The sequence below is a fragment of the Sciurus vulgaris genome, assembly GCF_902686455.1.
Source record: "Sciurus vulgaris genome assembly, chromosome: 11".
Lineage (NCBI taxonomy): Eukaryota > Metazoa > Chordata > Mammalia > Rodentia > Sciuridae > Sciurus > Sciurus vulgaris.
Window position 1 is genome coordinate 29,503,172 of NC_136472.1, and position 21,675 is coordinate 29,524,846.

The following is a 21,675-nucleotide window of genomic DNA, read 5'->3' on the forward strand; positions in this document are numbered from 1 at the left end:
AAAATTGAGGATCCTATGTCTACGTGATGCCCTGAGAGGACACATCACAGATGCGGTATTCTGGACGTGAAAGCATAACTGGAACCTAACTTTGCAGAAGCATCAGACAAGCCCCAAGTGAGAAAGATTCAGTTAAAAAAAATGGGGAGGCATGCTGTGTGTTTCAAAAACGTCAATGTCATAAAAGACAAAGAAAGGTGGCAGATATATTCCAGATTAAAGGAATCTCAATAACAGGTCAATGAAGTTGGACAAACCTGATTTGGTTTTTTTAAAGATTTAATTATAACTTTTTTTGACTTATTAATTATAAGGTAATAATGAGACAAATAGTCCTCACCAATGGAACATACTTTTGATAAGTTTTACCCAAGGTGCTTCTTATTCTCATTTTCTGTTCAAAATCAATACTCTATCAGGCTCATAATTCAGCTCCAGGGCATTCACATAACTTGTTGCTGCTGCTGCTTCTTCTCTTCTTCCTTTTTTTTTTTTTTTTTTTTTGTAAAAGGCTGGGGTCTTGCTATGTTGCCCAGGCTGCTCCTGAATTCCTGGGTTCAAGTGGGTCTCCTGACTCAGCCTCTCAAGTAGCTGCATCTATAGATGTGTGCCACTGCACCAGGTGTTGCTACTGTTTATTTGTATTTCCAGAAAATGATTAAAGAATGGCAAATCTGAATTAGCTTCTCCTCTCCCTCTCCCTCCCCCCCCCCCCCTCTCTCTCTCTCTCTCTCTCTCTCTCTCTCTCTCTCAGGTGCTGGGGATTGAACCCTGGGGCACTCTACCACTGAGCAACATGCCAGTCTTTTTTTTTTTTTTTTTTTTTTTTTTTTTGCAACAGCATTTCACTAGTTTGCCCAGGTTGGCTGCAACCTAGTGATCCTCCTACCTCAGCCTCCCAGTTGTTGGGATTACAGGCATGTGCCACTGCACCCAGCTGGCAAATCTGAATTCTCAACAGGAATTTTAAATACTCTTACAAATTATAGGAAACAAGTTGAGGGAAAGATGGGGAGGGAAAGCAAGGAGAAAATATTAACAAGGAAGTAAAATAAAATAATCTAGAATTTGAAGAATATACTTTCTTCTACGAAAGAGCAATCTGGCACACATTCACATGGAGGCAGGACCTAAAAAGATGGTTGTTTTTCCAAAGTTAGTCAAAACCTGAAACTCTGCAACATAGCATTAGCCCAGGAACCACCCACAACTGAAGATCTGAAGTTCATGAGAGCAACATAAGCAGCTCAAAAGGCCCTCAAAAGAAATGACTGTGTCACAAAGCATAACCACACTCAAACCAGAGTCCTCTGTAGCACCAGGCAAAAGGCAGGTCTCTAGTGTAACACAACTTACACGTGCCATTAGCTATACAAAGACAAACAAGATAAAACTCTTTCTGAATTAAAAACAAAACAAACCAAAACCAAAACCAAAAACAAACCTTGTTCTCAAGAATACACTGAAGTGGGGGAGACAGGGAGCCAGAGAACAGCAGGCAGAAGTAGGTAAGATAAAGGCAGAGAGGTGTGAGCAAATGTGTCGTGGGACAGAGACAAGGATTTCCAGTAGGCAAACTGTGACCAGAGCCTTCAAAGGCCAGGGATCACAGCGCTCAGGTGTGACGGGCACTGGGAGGACATGTGGCATGGACTTGGAGAGGAGCTGGGGAAACGGATGCCCGTGAAGAAGCCAGTCATGGTAGCTCACAGGGCAGCACGCGTGCTGGACATCAGTGTCCATTCTGGCCTGAACACAGGGAAGGACGATGACAGGATGTCAAGAAAGACAGTGGCCCCGTGGAGAATAGATTTAATCCTAAACCTCATGCGCAGCCACTTGAGAACTACGAAGGAAAGCAACATTATCTGATTTCTATTTTAATAAGAGAAACATGTGAGATGGAGTGGACAGTGGAATCAGCTGACAAATATGTCTAGTCCCCAAATTTGGAGACATAAAACATCACCGAAAAAACCCCAATAATTTTAAACTCGGAGTTTTATTTAGACCAGATTTTTTGCCCCTTTCATCAGAATTAATGAGGTTCTTTTTATTCTCCTTCAGCATTCTGATGTGTTCACACAGCATGACAACTGTGCTTTTCTTCATAATTTGAGTATTTTTTCACCAAATTCATTCTAAGTTTAAATCTCAAACAAATTCATGTGAAGAAAGACAATGATTGGTGAAATTATTTAATTTAGAATTATTAGGGAAAAATAAGTTTATCAAAGTAAATATACTTCAGAAGACAAATACTGTAATGTTATAGTAGTTTCTAGTCATACCAGATTAATAGGAAGAGAATCTGGAGAAAAATATCTTTGAGGGTAACAGGCTATGAAAATGAGAAGCCAAGCATGGCAGTGCATGCCCGTAATTCAAGTGACTGGGGCTGGGGTACCTGAGGCAGGAGGACTGTAATTCAGTGAGACCCTGTCTCAAAATAAAAATGACTGGGGGTGTAGCTTAGTGGTTGTTAAGGTCTGGACGTGAGGTGTCCCCCAAAAGCTCACATGTGAAACAATGTGAGAGGCTTGATGGGGAAATGATTGGGTTCCCAGAGCCTTAACACAATCAGTGAATTAATCCCCCAACTGAATGTGACTGAAGGCAGGTGGGGTGTGGTTGGAGGAGGTGGGGCACTGGGGGCATGGCTTTGGGATATATATTTGTACCTGGCAAGTTGAGTCTCTCTGCTTCCTGCTCATCCTGTGAGCTGCTTCCCTCTGTCACACTCTTTGCCATGACGTTCTACCTCACCTTGAGCCCCACGGAATGGAGTCTGCTGTCATGGACTAAGACGTCTGAAACTGTGAGCCCTCAAATAAACCTCATTCTAGCAAACCCTGTCCTCCCCAATGTATCTTATACATATGAGAAACTGCAACTCCAAGTATTACCAAGTGGCTCTGACATCCAAGCATCCCTTGGATGAAAGCAAAGGTGGGAATTTACAATAAGCAGGCTCTCCATGGGCCCTGGTACATGAGGAAACAGTCATCATTTCCTTTCTTTCATTACCACTCTCTCTCATGATAGGTAACTTGGCTCCAATATCTACCAGAATGAAAAGGGTTATTAGCAGCAAGAGCTAGACAGCACTTAGGTCTATCCTGATTATCTGCAGATATGAAGGATGAAATGGAACCAAGCGGCCAAGTACCTTTTGGCTCCATCACTTCTCAAACACAGATGAACCAGTAAGTGTTCAATACAGTCTTACAGGTCAAGAGCAAGTAGCTTGGTGGGTAAAAACAAGGGCTTTGGTGCCAAACAGACCAGATTTAAGTTCTGGTTCAATGTGGGCAAATAGCTTAATCTTTTAAAGTCTCAATTTTCACAACTTTAAAAAAAAATGATGATAATCACACTATCTTATGAGATCCTTATGAAATGGAGTGAAGAGAGGCAAATAAAATGTTTAGCACTGCCCCTGGAAAGTATCCACTCAAATACTCACAATTATTTTGATCGATCATTTGAATTTTAAAGGTGCAAAAAAGCAAAATGTAAGGCTGAAAGTAATGAAAGCCATAGTAAGAACCAGGTGTGTGTACAGGTAGGGTAGGGGATGGGCAGAAGCAGCAAAAAGGCAGGGATTGCAACTTCTCCCAAGACATTTTTTAAAATGTGCCTAAGGGGCTAGGGCTCAGTGGCACTTGCCTAGCATGTGTGAAGCACTGGGTTCGATCCTTAAGACTGCACACAAAAATAAGCTAATAAAATAAAGGCATGCTATCCATCCACAACTACAAATAATAATAACAATAATAATATTTTTAAAATGTGTCTAAGCATGGAAACACTGGGAGCATTATTTCTCTGGGTTAAACAACAGCTAATTTGAGATAGGTACTCATAAAACCCACTGTCTGTGCTGCCTCACAGTCTGTATTATACTTCACAGTACTATATCTACTAACTACATAATAAACTCAAAAGTCAATACGAAAATCAACTCAAAGTGGATCAAGATAAGCTAAAACTATAAAACTCTTAGGAAAAAACAGGGGAAAATCTTCGTGACATTGGATTTAATGGATATTTCTTGGATATAATGCCAAGGACACCAGAAATAAAAGAGAAAGTAGATAACCTGCACTGTACTAAAACTGAAAGAACACTATCAATGCTCTGCACAGAAGACACTACACCAAGAGAACTGGGGACTCTTGTACACTGCTGGTGGAAGGTAAAATGGTGTAGCCAATATGGAAAACAGTATCATAGTTAAAAATTTAAAATAGATTTCCCATGTGATCCATCAATATCACTTCTATATGCACATCCAAAAGAACTGAAAACGTGGTCTCAAAGACATACTGTGCGCCCAGGTTCATATCTGCGTTATTCAGAATGGCTAACAGGTAGAAGCAACCCAAATGTCCGTCAGTGCAAGGGTGGCCAAACCAAATGTGGTGCTATATGTATGAAAGAATATTATCGAGCCTTTGAAGGAAATTTAACACATTCTTCAACGTGGATGAATCCACGAAACATTCTGCTAAGCAAAAGGGAGACTAAGGCATTCTGCTAAGTGATTTGATCGTGAAAGATCAACCTCTATATGATTCTACACATAAGAGTCATCAAGAATAGACAGATTCATGGGCTGGGGTTGTAGCTCAGTGACAGAGAACTTGTCAAGCATGTGAGGCAGTGCGTTCTTGATCCTCAGCACCACATAAAAATCAATCAATCAAATAAAGATACTGTGTCCATCTACAACTAAAAAAAAAAAAAAAAAAAAAAAAAAAAGAATAGACAAATTTCAGAAGGACAGAAAGCAGAAGGTGGTGGTTGCCAGAGAGAAATGGGGAGCTAGTATTCAGTGGGCAGAGTTTCAGTCTGGGAAGGTGAACCAGTTCTGGAGATGACGATGGCGATGGGTGCACAGCAAGCGCATGTATCGATGGCCCTAATTGCATGCTTAAAATGATGAACACGGTAAGTTTTGTGCTATGCATATTTTACTACCACTTAAAAGAGCTATCAATGATCTGATTCTCTCAAAATTAAACCGTTAAGAATGTACAATAATCATGCTTCAACTGTTTGTCGTTCTACTTTAGGTATCTCTACTTAATTCTAGGTGATGATTTTGAAAAAGCTAGACTTAGGTGCATCAGGGAAAAAGCAAGCATGTCTTTAATGGTGTGCTAACGTCACATCCACTTACTGAGGAATGTGATTTTCTTTCGTTGCCAAGACAGCAACTGTTGCTGTGGAAACCACACAAAAACAGGGATACTTCACTGAAACAAACTCCACTCACCTGCACAAAGATGCCCTTGCTTCTATACTCCTCATGGAGGCACTGAGAGAAGAAATCCACAAAAGCCTAGGAGGGCGGTGGGAGTGAGAAGAAAACACGCTCGTTACATCAATCTGCCTGATCTGTAGCCATGGAAACAAAAAGTAATAAACTACTTAACTCCATCATTTCTAATCATTCTTTCATTTCGAAGGCAGGAAAAATGTTTTAAAAAACCCTCAAAGCCCCAAGTGATTTCTATCTGCCACTAAATGAAGTCTAACCTTACCAAATATAATATCCAGACCAAAATTTCTGTTTAACTGGAAAAAGCTCATTCTTTTTTTTTTTCAAAAAATTATTTTCTAACAAAAACATTTTTATTATAACAAAGGATATATTTCTACTCTCTACTTGCAATGTAAGCAGAAATGCAATATGAATTTTGTCCTATTGGTATTCTGTTGTGAAAAGGAGACGAGCAAGCATCTTCTGGATGCTTCAGGGTGGCAAAATCCAAGAAGCATAGAGATGAATGAGAGCCCATCTTTGGATAATGCAACCTGAAATCTATCTGTCGCCTATAATGGGCCCTTTCTCAAAGGTGAACTCAACCTGGGGTTTGAAATGCAAAGTACCAATAATGACTCTACGAAGGTCTGAAGTAGCAACAGTCTGCACCCATGGAGAACAGGCAGGAAACTGAAGTTCAGCAAGCACTTCCAACACATGCCTGCATTTTAAACATATCTGTGGTATGTTGGGGTTGTGGGGTGGTGTTGAGGTTTTTCAAAAAGAAAGTAGTGACTGAGGTTTTTCAGGTGAAAAAGGAAGCAGGTGGTTTGCTCTTTTCTTTCACTGGCATGTAGCAAGTTCTTACTATGTAGTATAATTTTGCTTATTTTTCTCTAAAAGCTTGTTTAACTTCAACATCTAAATAGTCATTTCTCCCTCCGGAAATTTATTCTATGCCTCAATAATGTATCTGAACATGACGCTACTGACCTGCAGGCAGAAGGCATTCTACATTATTATCCTAGCAGTAATGTGAGGAGGTGAATAGAGATGTTGTATGAAATTATGACAAATTACACAAAGTCTGGAAAATTCTTGTCACACCCCAGAAGTGACAATGTATTTCTGTGAATTCTGCATAATGTGACAGAACATTACACTCTCACCAGTCTATCTTGGCATACTGTGTACATTTATGTGCTGACTGGATGCAGTTCTTCTATGTTATGTGAAACTGATTCACTCACATATCAAATCTCTAATCTCTGACTCATTAGCATCATGTTCTAATTAAGAGAGTAACTGGCCTAGGCCAGCTCTCCATGGAAAGCACAAGCATCCCTTTAAAATCAGTAAATAAATGGGGGGAGAAAGCATCAGCAGCTCTGATGTGTTGGAGTCCCATTTGTAAATTTACACCTAACAGTACGTCTCCAGCGGTGGCTTCCCTAAAACTCATAGGGACTATTCTTCTCTTCTCCTAGTCCATTGGAAAACTGCCAAGAATAGAAATTCAAGAAAGTTAAGTCTATGTTAATTACTTGAACTAAAAATCATTCCTTGGTCTTATAATTACAAAATTGACTAAAATTAATTCACCTTGGTCGCAGAGTAGATGGTCAATAGTGGAACCGGAAACATGCCACTGGCAGAAGAGATGTTCAGAATTGCCCCTTTCGATCTAAAAAGGAAAATGTGCCAAGTCAATGGAGTGAAATCACATACACAATTGTGTGTGAATTACAGATTGAGATGTATAATTATTTGAAACAGAACAACATAGCTGCTTTCCTAACACACATCTCTCCCTGCCTTTCATCAGTGAGTGATATGCTTGGTTAGTGAATGAATCATAATTTAATCAACTAAAAATAGCTCCTCTTTACGATGAATTCACTTCCCAGTCTTAGTAATCCAGAGCATGATGGGATCAGATCTATGCTCGTGCTGATCTCTATCTCTCAGGTCTTCTCTATCCAAAGCAACAAGAATGCTCACTTACAGGGCTAAGGGCAGCTCGGTGATAGAGTAAGTGCTTAGCATGCATGGGGCCCTGGGTTTGATCTCCAGTTACACACACACACACACAAATCCTCACTTACAGGTGCTTCCCTACATGCACCTTTATTGTGGAATATCATCTAACACTAGCTTGCTCTAGTATTTAATCATTCTGTTTGCATAAATACGTTCCCCCTCAACAAAATCATAAACTTCTGGGAATTGTACCCCACTTTTATTCAAGCACTCTGCAAATGCTAACAAACAGGTACTTAAAGAAAACCTCTGGCAGTGAGTGAATAGCTACATTCTGCCCTCATACTTTCCTTGGTTTGCAGATATTTGGGCACCAAAGAGTTTACTCCAAAACTCTCCGTATCTAGTTCACTTATGTATTCTTTTGCCAAAAGGCAAAGCTTGATTTCTTTTATAACTTTTAATCATACCAGTTGTTAACAAGCACATGCAGGTAAGAAAGGTGCAATTATGATTTTAGGAACGTCAGAACTACCAACTCTCCCCCTCATTCTATTCTTCCGAGGGTTCTCTCCCTGTGCTGGGGATTGAGCTCAGGGCCCCACATCCACTAGGCAAGCACTGTACCTCTGAGCAATACCCCTAGCCAGATCCTTTTCTTCCGCTACTGAAATCCCACCCCACCCACCTCCCATCCTCCACAGCAGGTTCGTTTCCTTTGACCCAGTTTCTCATTGTTCTTTGTGTTCATTAATTTCCACAAAGCCCATTTTCTTTAAGTATTAAAAAAAGGGGGGACTACCTAGACCCTTTTGGGGCAAAATAACAGAGGAAACAAGATTAAATGGCATCTAAGTTATTTCAAACGTAAATCTGAAAAGAAATAATCCCCAAAGGTCACCGGCTCCATCTGCCAGCCTCTAGGCAAGATGCCACTCCAACCATCAAAGGGAAAGGGAAGTCTGGATCCTCAGTTTCATGTGTGTCACCGGAAACAAGTTGGTGGTGCTTTGTCTTTCTATTTGTGTGTGTGTGTGTGTAACAGAAGTCCTTATTAGTAATACATACGTCTCTAAGCAGTAAAATCCATTAACATTTTTGTGACAGAAATAAGACTTCAAGTTTAAAAATGCTATTAAGGGTTTTGAAAAAAGCCATTGATGCATGAATTACATCATTCTTGTTTTTTTTTTTTTTTTTTTTTTTTTGCTTGTGTCTCTCTCAGAAACAGAATAGTCTTCTTTTTTAATTTTAAAGTAAGAGTTTATATCAGGAGTTAGAACCCAATCCTTTTAGATTAAAAAAAAAACCTAATTAACAATGAACACCTAATCATTTCATTTTATCTATATCTGTAAGAAATTCCTTTGATAAAAATGGAATAAAAATCACTTTTGTTACAGAAGACTTTTAATACAATATTAATCTCTGTTTAAATTATCTTCATCCTTTTAGGGTGCTACAATTAGATGATGGTAATGATTGCACAGCTCTGTGAATATGCTAAAAGCCACTGAACTATGCACTTAAAATTTTAAGGTATGTAAAATATATCTCAATAAGTCCAAACAAAAAGAGAAAATACATATTTACAATATACTGGAGTGCATCACCTTTCAGCAGGGTCAGAACCCAATCAAGTGAAAGCCAACAGTGACTGTGTAGTCTGTGACATGGTATGCTTTCTGAGAAGTGACCTCCAATCCTGATGAGCTAACCCCCGTCCTGTATGCCAAGAATCTTTTTATGTGTGAGTTCTTATTTTAACTTTTTTCTCATAACTAAGAATTGTTATCTCCTCACTCATACAGAGCAAGTAAAGAGAAGCCAGTTGGAAAAAGATGCAGATGACCTTTTCCACTGAAGCCAGTCTACCATTGCTGGTTTTGTCAGCTGGATTCTGTACTCTCTTCCACTCACACTAGAAGGGGTGGTTGTGTTTGCCCTGGATCAGAAATCTTACATTTCTTATTTCATTTCTCACAAATGAAATGCAATTTAAAAGTCTTTAAAGGTATGCTTAATATTATCAAATACTTCTTAAACATTAAATCTTGAACTCATTAAACAGGTTCTTAAAACTTTACTCACTGAAGTCATGATTCCAACATTACAGATAATAAAAGCTTCTTTCCCATTTTCAAGAAATATTATCAGTAATCCAACAAGTCACAATCATACAACCATGCTCCTTCACTTGCTTATTACTCCCTGAGGCAGCTAAGATCTTTGTTTCCCAAATATTCTACCCTGATTTAAAATTCTAGGGTGTAAAGCTATTTTCAGCAAAAAGTCAGAATTTTAGGGTACTTTCTACAAAACACAGCATTTGCATTTTAAAATACATTAAAACAAATTTAAGACCATTCAAGTGCTGCATAATGTGACAATGTATTACACCTAAGAAATAAGAGGATAGCATTTATGATTCTACCAATGACAGCAGAGAAAGTACCCCCTTTACAAATCTGTCCTACCATCGAGAACACATATTTGTCAAGCAAAAACCTTCCCATACCCACAACAGCACACAATTCTATCTCTGTCTCACTCTCTCTCCAAGGATAACACTATTCAACTTAGTTTTGTCTGAATCACAAATAACACACTGGTATGGCTTGTCTCAATCCTCTACTGTATACACTATCATTTATGTAGAAACGGGGGTGAACATTTGAGACTGGAAGGCACAAAGGACTGGTCTTTAAAATCAACGACTTTGTCTAGCTCTAATCCTCCATCTAAGCAGAATTAGTGACGTCAAACCAGTTTCCATGGCAGAGCCAGACTCATGACAACTCTGTTATATCAAGCAGAAGGACGAAATGGGCTGCGCTTAATTGTACACAGAAACAAACCAAACCCTGGTTAATCTCTCATTTTCCAGGGACTTGGGAATAATTCTAAGATTGGAAGGAACATTAAGAATTTTTGCCTAAGTTCTATAATGAAGACTCATGTTGCTCATACTTCAGCAGATTTTCTAGTTTGTTATGACAAACATCCAAATAAATAAGTTAAGAAATATTTTCTGTGATGCAACATTCTTAATTCATCATACTGCTTACTCGCTAACAGTCCACAATGGTATCACAGTGGTATGAATTACTGAGGATCTACTAGAATTAAAATATTGCAAAAACAAAGCAGAAAATATCAGCCGCTAATAAAGAAGTACCTCTCTTCCATTATTAGTCCCCCCACATGCCAAGCAAACTCACCCAATCCTATAAAATTTAGGACCTTGCCTTTATAGTTTCCTATAGCTATGCGGTCTAGAATTCCCTCAAACCTGTGCAGTTTCCCATAAGACTCTCTTTAGTAGTCACCTGGATAAAAAAAAAAAAAAAATTGCCAAACCTCTGTTCTATAAATGTCCCACCATTATACCAGACTTTTGTAGTATCCTTGTTTTCACCTCTATAAAAATACTATTATCATACCGGAAGCAATAGGTCTCCTTTGAAATAAGACACTGATTTCTGCCTTCCTCAGGAAACCTCAGCACTGCCCCACACTGCAGGTGAAGAGAAGGAAGTGGAGAGGTGGAAATGCTACTGTGAAGAACTGGACACAGGGTCAATCACAGTGGGGACAGCTACCTTTTATAGGATTTGATGATAGGCAAGGGGAAATATGCGAAAAGACTCCCTCACAGTTCTTCACATTTCCACTGCCTATCAGAGGACACACTCGTGCTCCTGCAGTCATTACATATATTATAGATATCTTAAGCTTAAACATAAAGCTGAAATTGGTGTAGACAGCTCTCAGAGAGACTCTCAGAAGACAGAGAAATATATTGAAATAGAGTTCTATGTCAGCAAAGAATCTTGGAACATAGGGGTCAGGTATATAATTAGAACCAGCAATCCAAATACTTACATTATACAAATATTGCTTTGTTGAAGAAAGTTTGCAAACATTTAACACATGAAAGAGAATTACCTGCCCTAAAACACCATAACATGTCATAATTCCACCTTAAGCAATACAATATGAAAGAGGCTATTTTTAGCCTTTCCATGGTTGTTATGGCAACCACCTCCTGGCTCCAGCTGTACACAATGTTTATAATTCCAGGGAAGTAGAAAGAGCGAGTTTCCTCTATAATGTAATTATGTACTTTCTACTTCTATGGTAATAATACCTTAGTTTGATTATAGATACTTGTTTAGTGATAGTCAGTTGGCTCTAGGCTACAGTTCTGGAGGGTTTGGAAAATCTCATACATCAGAGGCAGAATCGGTGAAAGGAAAAGGGGGGGAACCAACAAAGGCTTTTTCTAAAGGACACTGCTGTTACTCAATGGAGACACCAATCTATGGAAACCAGCTGTAAGAAACAGGCCATTTGGGGTGGTGTAAAGAGTAGAATATAAAGAAACCACTTATATAATGTGTGGGACAGACTGCTTTCGGGTGACCTGTTCACTTGGAGTTTTCTTTCCTTTGGGACAACATTTCTGGCTTCCCTTTCAGTTAGCTGAGACTGTGACAGAATGAGTCTTGGACAATGGAAAATGGGCAGAGCTTTCAGGCTAGCCCATGTGCACCCCCCCCAACTCATGCTGATTCTCCTTCCCTCATCTGCATGCAGAGGAGAACCTAAAGAATGATAGAGCCCTTAGCTGGAAGGAGCTTCAGATCCCTGAAGGACGGGGTAGAGATATGCAGGAGAAATAAATCTCTACTATGCGAAGCCTAGGAGGTTTGTCTGTTATTGCAGTTAGCCTGTCTCGACGAATAGACACTAAGTGACTTCCTAAATTCCAGCGGATGTAGATATTGCTTCCCCTAATCAGAAGCACTGATTCATAGAATCCGTACACATTTCTCACTAGTCCTTAGCAAGTACCACAATCATCCCCATGATGTCAGTTTCAGTCCACAGCTTCTGATAGCTTTCCACCAGGTCATTTCTCAACTTTGGTTTAACATCAACGTGACTTCTTCAGGGCAAGGATTCAACTCATCTTCTGAATGCTCCATAGTAAATTTTACTCAATGAATTCATCCTGAATGAATTAATTCTTTTCTTCACACTTTTTTTTTCTTTCTTAATCGGTGCTTTAATTATAACTGGTGATGGCTGCTAGGTCTACAGAGAGAGCAGTGACGCTTGTAGCGCTTCACATTTGTAATCTTTACTCACTATGTAACTTTATAGCACTCTATTTGTCTGGACCTAAGTTTTTTTCACCTCTCATATTGGAGGGTTGCTTTCAATTAACATAAAGGACTAGATTTCTACGACTCTGAAGCCAATACTTGACACTTTGCAAAATGATTTCACAAGCACTATCCCTTTTAATAAGGTTTTCATCAACATACTCAAAAATTTCTTTTACAATACTTCTGTGGTTTATAAGCTTTTTTTTTTTTTCCTTTTTTTCCTTAGGTGCTGGGGATTGAACCCAGGGCCTCACACATGCTAGGCAAGCATTCTTCCATTGAACAACACTCCCCACCCAACTATTTTTTAATGGATGGATTTATTGTCCTCAATTATTACTACGTCATTTGTGGACGTTAAACGTTAATTAAGATGATAGCCAAAATTTCATCCTTACTGAGTTCTGTTCTGTCTTCCCCAACTCTGCTCTTCTAGGGTTCTGCTCTGGTGTGACCATTACCATTTCCATGTCTGACCATCAGGAGAACACTCCCACTGCCAGCCAGCAATAAGTATCTTGAAGATTTCAAAGGAAATTTACTAAAATAAACTACTACAATACACAAAGCAGTATATGTAAAATGGAATTACAAAGAACCTTGATGAGAACAGTTTCTTCATCAGTCTCTGTAGATCCCCATCTCTAATGATTAAATGAGTTAACACACATATTAAATAGCCAATGTAACACCTGGCACACAGAGGTACCCAATAAACCGAAGGTACAATCCCTGCCAGGAGCTGGTCATGGAGGCTTCTAAACAGAAGTTAGGTCCTCAGGTCCTTCCTTTTCAAAGCTGCGATTTCTTTGGCTCTCTTCCAAACTCAGTGCAACTTTGCAGAGGAAGGAGAACTCCGAGGTCCTAAATGCAGAAATGATCATGCTGGCTCAAGATGCAAGCGTGGCTCTTCCCGACAGGTTTTCTCTGGAGGTCTCGCCATCATTCAGGTTTTCCAAGGGAGGAATAGAGCTTAATTGTAATTTTACACTTCATGTTACTTCAAATACGAAAACTACCACATTTTCCTCAATAAAAATGAAGCCACTCAGCATACCCTAGTGGTATCCAATTTGAACTGGAACACAGATGAGACCAATGGACACTGCCATTCCTCCAAGGGGGTTGATCTTGTGACCACTTCCTAACATGCCTAAGTTCCTCCATACATCCATTCTCCTAGTAAGAAGTGGAGAACCAGCGGATGGCATCTTGCTCACGAAACTCCACTGACCTGGGCTCTCAGAGGATGCAGCTTTAAGAAGGCAATCCCAGGAATATCCCAGGAACTCTCTCCACCCCCTCAGAATAGCAGGCAATTGAGTTAGTGATGGTGACTCAGGCTGGCTTTTTAATCCTGATCTAGAGGAACCACCACAACCCTGGAGAGGGAAATAAAGAATCGAGTGGAAAAGGCCTCCTCTGGTGACTCACACTCCACCATGTAACTCGCCTGGCACTCAGACATGGAGGTTGGGCTCATTAGTCACTTTAATGAAATTTTCAAAGGATTCTCCCTATAAATAATAATGAGCTCCACATCCACAGTGTTTGTGTGTGAGCTCGTGACTCACCTTTCTACCATGCCAGGCAGCACCAAGCGTGTCATCTGCAAAAGGGAAAACAAAACACGGTGACTGAGAACACAGGCCACGGAGTGAAGGACACCCACCCACACAGGAGAAGGGGATCACAAAGCCACTTGCCACTCAGCCAGACAGCAGTTCACTTCATATACTCTGTATAATTTGGCCGTGTCAAGAGTGCATAAAAAGGGAAACAGATGAAATTACTGGAGATGACCCTGAGAATACTTTCAGTGAACTTGGCTGAAATTACCTGCCTGAAACACAATACTGGCCCAGACATCTTCAAATAATAAAGGACTTACGGTGAAATCAATGGTTCCCAAAATGTATTATTAGAAAAGGACATATGTTATCACAAGAAAGATCCTGCCTCCCAAGATTCCTAGAACTTTCTAATCTCAAGAGTTCAATCTTTTCTGATATATGAAAAAAACAAACAACCCCCCCAAAACAAAACAAACAAACAAACCAAAACAACTTAGAAGAATTCTGTAAAGTGACAAGTGGGAAAATATTAAGTGTACCTTTCACTTAATATTCATTTCTTTTGTTGTTCCAGCTAGATGTAAAATTCATCCTTACAGAAAGTCAAGGTCATCTGTGGTCTCCAGTGACCAACAATGAAAAGGTAACGTCTGCATTCTTTCAAGACTTCATAATTGTGGCTAAATGCATCTAATCATGAGAGGCTACTTTCAAACTCTGTTTTGAGAGAGTCTTAACAAGAAGAGTTCTGAAATCCAATGGGTTAGGCAAGACGACTGCCCTGTGAGTACCAAGGCTGAACTACAAATTCCCTACTCCTGTGAATCATCAGCTCTTTAAGAGACAAATTCTGTTCTGTAATAATAAAGCCTGCATGCATGCCAGATTTTTAAGCATTCTAACTTGAATACTATATTAATTAAAATGCATAGTATTTGAATAAGAAGGGATTCTTTTTGCCTAGAAGCACCCTGAAGAAAGAAAACACCACCCAGACTTTGCCCCGGTAAACTCTACTTCGTGGACGTCCAACCCAGATGTCAACCCTAGAGATGTCACATACTTCCCAGCGAAAATGCAAGTTCAAGCTGGCACTGTGTCACAAAAGATGAACTCATATATTGCCAATTTCAAAAAAAGGCACGTCTTCAAAGCATAAGGGAACCTTCCCTTATTGCCCTTCTTCCATACAAGTCTACTTTTTTTATATTAAAGTGGCTAAAATGTGGACATGATAAAAGGAGGTAGGCCAGCTATCTTCGACCTCAAGGTGAGAGCCATGTGCTAACAGTGGCAGAGCAATGAGATAAAAAGAAGCAGGTTTCCTGGTGACTTCGGAGCTACTGTGACAAACCCTGATTACCTACCCAGCTTTCCATCGGAGACGGAAATTTCTATTTTGTTTAAGCCACCACTGTATCTAAACCAATTTTCTAATTAATACAATTGACCATTTGTTTTGATAACAACAGACCAGTGTTAACATTTTAAGATAATACAAAAACAGAACAAACAAAAAAAACAGTTTCCAAACTGGCTATGCTGGCAGCCCAGTTTCAATATTTCATAGTTTTTAAAACACAGTTCTACCTCTTCTCTTTTCTAGGTTTGCTTGACTTAAAATTAAAAATGTGCCTACTGGGCTTCAAACCAAACTTTATGGAACCAAGTTGGAGAAAAGGCTGATCCACAGCTTACCCTGAGAGCCACCTTTTCTCTTCTTGGACTAAGAGCTCTTCAAATTGTTTACATATTTCCTAAGAGTTGTGCTTTCCTAGAAGCACACAGGAACTGCTCAGTGCAGCTTCTGAATCGCTACTAAATGCAAGTGTGGTCTGTGGTCAGGCCACGGTCCTAACCCCAGCCTTCGACCTCCTGCTGCTGTGACAGCCACTCCTCTTCTCAGCGGAGTCCAATCAGTCGATGAAGGAAGTACCTACATTACAGCTGACCAGATTCTGAATCTCAGAAGAGGGAATGGGTATAATGGACCGAGCACAGAGCACGTCAGGGACATCACTTGGAGGGAAATCGTGTCCTTTATTGTCAGCCTGCACTACCCTTTTAGGACGCAGCACCATCAACGACCTGTCCTGCCTTCATGTGTGGCACGCCCCAGACAGCCCAGAGCCAAAAACAATGGCATATTTTGAGGTCATTCAGTTCAGCTATTCGCAAAGAAGTTGCTGGACAATTTACTTTTTTAATTTGTTCTAATTAGTTATACATGACAGTGGAATGCATTTTGACAATCATACATAAATGGAGTATGACTTCTCATTCTTCTGGTTGTACATGATGTACAGTTACACCGATCATGTAATCATATATGCACATATGGCAATAATGTCCAATTCATTCCACTATCCTTCTTATCCCACAACCCCGCCCCTCCTTTCACTCACCTCTGTCTAATCCAAAGTACCTCTATTCTTCCCTAGCCATGCCCCCCTTGATGTGAATTAGCATCTGCATGTCAGAGAAAACATTCCAACTTTGGTTCTTTGGGATTGGCTTATTTCGCTTGGCACAATATTCTCCAGTTCCATCCATTTACTGGCAAATGCTATAATATTATTCTCCAAGGCTGAGTAATATTCTGTTGTGTATATATACCATATTTTATTTATCCATTCATCTGTTGAAGGGCACTTAGGTTGGTTCCATAGTTTAGCTATTGTGAATTGAGCTGCTATAAACATTGATGTGGCTGTGTCATTACAGTATGCTGATTTTAAGTCTTTTGGGGGACAATTTTATTAATATTTTAAAATAAATTAGTTGGGATTTTCTTGGAGGTAGTGGAATTATTCTAAGATTAGCTCATTATGACTGCACAACTCTAAATGTACTAAAAACCACTGGACTACACACTTAGACAGATTTTATGGTATATGAATTATTCCTCAATTAAACTGCTTAAGAAATATCTTAGTGATCATATGGATAAGAACTGAAATTACATTTGATGTTACTTGCTGGGTGCAGTGGTACATTCCTATAATCCCAGCAACTCTTGGAAGGCTGACTCAGAAGGATCACAAGTTCAAAGCCAGCCTCAGCAACATAGTGAGGCCCTAAGCAACTTAGCAAGACCCTGTCTCAACACTGACAAGAAAAGGGCTGGGGATGTAGCTCAGTGGTTAATTGCCTCTGGGTTCAAACACCAGTACCAAAAACCAAAAAACCACCACCACCACCAACAACAAAAATTTGATGTTACTTTATCAAACCCATGATGTAAGAAGTCACTCAGAATGCGCTATGTGTGTATCAACTTATAGTCTGGAACAATGAAACAACATGGTGGTGTAGCCTCTCTCTGTCTCTCTCACAGTGCTGGGGATTGAACCCAGGGCCTCACACATGCCAGTCAAGTGCTTTACCACCAAGCCACATCCCTAGTCCTGTTATTGTCATTCTGTGTTCAGCTGAGGTCATATTAACAGCCAAAACCACCTAGATGTTGAGGGCTCAGGATCTAACAGGAGAAGACACAGATAAATAAATCATTACAATGCTGTAAGTGGACAGGGCACTGACACTTAGAAGGACCAGTTCTGCCTGGGAATCACGTAGAGCTTCACAGTCTATGTTTCCATTAAGTTCTAAGAATAGAGTTCACTAGACAGAAAAGAAATCCCAGTAGAAAGAATAGAGTGTAAAAAGGCAAACAACTTGTGAGAAAATAAAAATGTTATAGAATTGATGAATTTTAAAAAATTATCCACTGGATGAACAAATTAAACAGATAAAGAAATCAAGTATGTGCAGCTTGTTAAACATGTCGTGTAACTTATATTTACATAAAATATCATGGTCAGCTTCACGTGCTAGTAAAACAATGTACATGAGATATGTCAACAGCTGTGGAATTTTTTTTTTTTTTTTTTTTTTTTTGGTAAAGAACAAATTATTTGCATTCTTAACAGTATCTAAACAATTTTTTTACATTTAGCACATTTCACCAGGGGACCATAATGTTTAACTAATGTATAAAGAGGTCCCCCAAGTATTCTGTCCTGAGATCACCAGAGACGGAATGAAGAAAAGGACTGGTTATAAAAATAACCTTACCTCTGTGTGTGTGGGTACATGCCCATTTGTGTTAAGGAAATGAGACTTGTAAACTGCTACGTAAAGTCTTGAAGGGGTAGATAGTGCCTATTTAGCTTTCCCATACAAAAGGAGAAGGAATGAGATTTGTAGGCCAGCACTCAATCTGGAGAACTACCAGGAAAGTCACAGACCTGCTAATGAACAGATGCTGACTAGGGATCCGAGCACTAGATGAATACTACTAAATGGTCACAGAGTTTTAAAGTTCAACTCAGTTTTCTTCCTAGACACAAATTTATACATTTAAGTATAGTCCAAGAACAATAAAACCTTTAGTTGGAATATTGGGGACATATAAATGCATACATCAGGAACTATTTTTCCCTTATACCATGTGCAGGCATGCCACATTAAATGACTCCTTCCTGAATGGAAAAAATTGTCCAGAAAATGATCAGAGACAAAATAAATCCCTGAAGATATAATCATGCTGGGCATGGTGGCACATGCCTGTAATACTAGTGACTCAGGAGGCTGAGAAAGGAGGACTGCAAGTTGAAGGCCAGCCTCAGTAACTTAGCAAGGCCCTAAGCAACTTAGTATTTTGTCTCAAAATAAAAATAAAAAATAAAAAAGGGTGAGGGATGTAGCTCAGTGGTAAAGCACCCTATGTTCAATTCCCAGTATAAAAAAAAAAAATCATGCTTATAAAATTATACAAGTAACATGCTAAACATTAAATGCATTAAATGTTTTCTTGATGGTTTATGTGTATGCACATGATCAAGATATATATTTTATACATATGAATTAGAACTCAAAAGTTTTAATAACATAAGTTAGGAAGAAATAGCAGTTTTGATGCTTGGCTACTAAAGAGCCAGAAATACCTGTTGAATGCTCACTGACCAAATGATTCATCATCAAAGACACATGTTCTCTTATGTAAAATTTAAATTCTTCCTTAAAACTCATTAGCTTCCCTTTATAAATTCTGATTCTAAATTATTTCTCCTTGCAGAAAAATGGAACACTATTTCCTGTCAAATAAAGGTTAACATTGAAAAGACTGAAAAAAGTTAACTTGAAATCTGCATGTTTTCATAAAACTAATGCCTTCATCTATTCTAAGCTATCTTTCTAATCAGATTGCTTAATATATTCAGTGTCAAGCCTTCTTTGTTTGGGTACTTGTACACAAGTTCTTCTTAATAGTCTATGCATACGTGGAGACTTCAAGTTCCATTAAATAAAAATTCTCTTTAACATCAAGTTTTTTACATAAGATATTTTAACTAAGATGTTAGTTGTTTCACTTACTTCGTATACACTGATTGGGATCTTAATATCTGGTTATTTATATCCATATATCAAGCATTTCTGTGATAGCCTGAACTCCATTTCACAGATCATAAGCTGTTTCTGGAGTTAACTCAATATGCTAATTTTAGACCATCTGCAGGTGATAATTGCTGTACCAGGAAATTTTTGTTTCTCTTAACAATTTCTAAAATAAGGTTATTACGACTTGCAAGTTCAGTGGTTAAGAATACTAGTCAAATAATAGTAAACATGAGTTCTATACTTGTTTTCTTCCATACTGACTCTGTTTCCAAAAGTGTACAGCAAGCAATTTTAATTCAATGAGGTAAAATGCCGCAATAGTACTTCTATAACAATAAGAACTTCAACTTCTTGAAGGAAAAATTAATGTTTACGATTTATATACATACTTTTAAAATTTCATTAATCCTCACCACAAAAAAAAGATAAAAACCTAAAATCTAAAAGGGGAGAAGTCATTATATGTTATATCACATTTAGATATCAAATCACTTTACATGCTAGTGGGTCATAAAGTACACATATGTACAAAGATAAATGAATGTCCTGATGACAGCTAAGTTTAGGATTCCTTGGGGGAAAGCACATATTCAATTTCAAGAATGAAATATTAACTGATATTTACTAGTACAGCTATGTATATTCTGGTCAAGAAATAAAGAAGTTTTCATGAGCTCATACGAAATAAAAACTGGCATTATTAGATCATTTAGTTGAGATACATAACTCAAAAATACTCTGGCTGGCCAAGAAAATCCTTGAAATGTTATATTAAAATGTAACCATCTGTGGATGGGATCATACATGATTTATTTTCTTCTTGCTGTTCGTGTATCTTCTTCATATTTTGGCAACAATTCTGCATTGCTTTTATAATTAGAAAAGTACCCACAATCTTAAAAAAAAAACAAAAAACAAAAAGCCTTCTCACATAAATAAAGGTTTTTTTTTTTTTTTTCTCTTTCACTTCTGTAACAACAGTAATCAATAATTTGTACAAGGAATTAAATAGGTAGGCACCAATCTAGATTTTTCCACTTTTTAGTATGAAATACTAAAAAGTTTTTATACTCTAGTATAAAAACGGATACAATACGAATAAATTACTTCTGTATCATGTAACTTCTGGTATTTGGTCATTTTTTGGAAATGCTATCACATAATGCTAGAGACAACCAAAGATTCAAATAATGAAAAGATTAAAGTTCAAGATGCTTTCATAAAATAAGAGAACAAACGTTGTCACCTGTGTCACCACTGTGTGCAAGCAGAGAATAAAGCATAATAGTTTGCCCACGATATTGGCTATCATACACAAAACTGGGGCACCACAGACACTCTGTCCATCCCAGAGAAATCTGTTTCAACTGAACAGGATTTGAATTCAAGCAACTGAAAAATGAACCCACACAAATGAGAAGAAAATTTCTTAGATGCAAATACCTTACATAAGTTTTCAAATGAAATAGTTAATAATTTTTATAAATCGTAGTTTAATTGTGAAAAGAATTAACAACAACATTACACAATGCCTGGTTTGGGGAAATTAGGTGGCAACTCCACTGGAAGCCACACTAGAATGACACAGCACACATTTCCTTTGTCAAACTGTGTAATTTGAGCTCTGTGGTACCAAGAACACAACTTAATTAGAAATTCTCAGAAGCTCACCTATATGACTAACAGAATATTTACTGCACAGGAGGTGGGAAGTTGGATTAGATCAAGTTTTGAAGTGCTTTGAGATCTCCATGTATTATTTGGTTTTCCTTTTCACTGATGTTTAATTCTTTGTGGAAGGCAAGAGTTCTTTTTGCCATTTTACTTTACCTGAAATTCTATCCCATGCCATATAAAATACGTTTTTCCTTTTGTAATAAATTCTAGTTGATCTACATTATAATAATTTAACAAAATAAAATAAACTTTTCAGAACAGAGGGCTGCAAACAATTAATAATGAATCTGAGGCCACAATTTAAAATCCCTAAACAAAACTTTAAAAAAGAATATATGTACTATCATACTTTATCTTTTGCAAGTTTAGTATACTAGTATATGCTAAGTGCTTCCACTTCTTTAATTTTTCCCAAGTAAGCTAACTTCTCAAAAGTACAGACTTCAGGAGAAGGATCCCTTAAGTTCTCAGAGAGATCTCTACATTGTCATCTGTATATGAGGCATTTCTTTCCTGAATTAGTTTTGCTTTGAGCTCAAAAGAACCTTAGAACCAATCTACAATTACTTTTCATTTTTGAAAGAAGAAAAGGTAG

General features: G+C 38.3%; 1 protein-coding gene and 1 long non-coding RNA gene across 2 annotated transcripts in view; one reads left to right on the top strand and one right to left on the bottom strand.

Annotated features, from left to right (window-relative positions):
• LOC306639459 overlaps positions 1 to 21,675 on the top strand; it is a 288,549-nt gene that overhangs the window by 190,436 nt on the left and 76,438 nt on the right. The gene's annotated exons all lie outside the window — the stretch shown is intronic.
• The window catches only part of HSD17B12 (hydroxysteroid 17-beta dehydrogenase 12), a 161,905-nt gene that overhangs the window by 8,623 nt on the left and 131,607 nt on the right, over positions 1 to 21,675 (bottom strand). The window contains exons 7-9 of the mRNA XM_079103047.1: positions 14,001 to 14,035; positions 6,875 to 6,956; positions 5,282 to 5,347 (exon numbers count right to left, since the gene is read on the bottom strand). Of these exons, the coding sequence (XP_078959173.1) occupies positions 5,282 to 5,347; positions 6,875 to 6,956; positions 14,001 to 14,035 (183 nt within the window). The remainder of the gene's footprint in view (positions 1 to 5,281; positions 5,348 to 6,874; positions 6,957 to 14,000; positions 14,036 to 21,675) is intronic.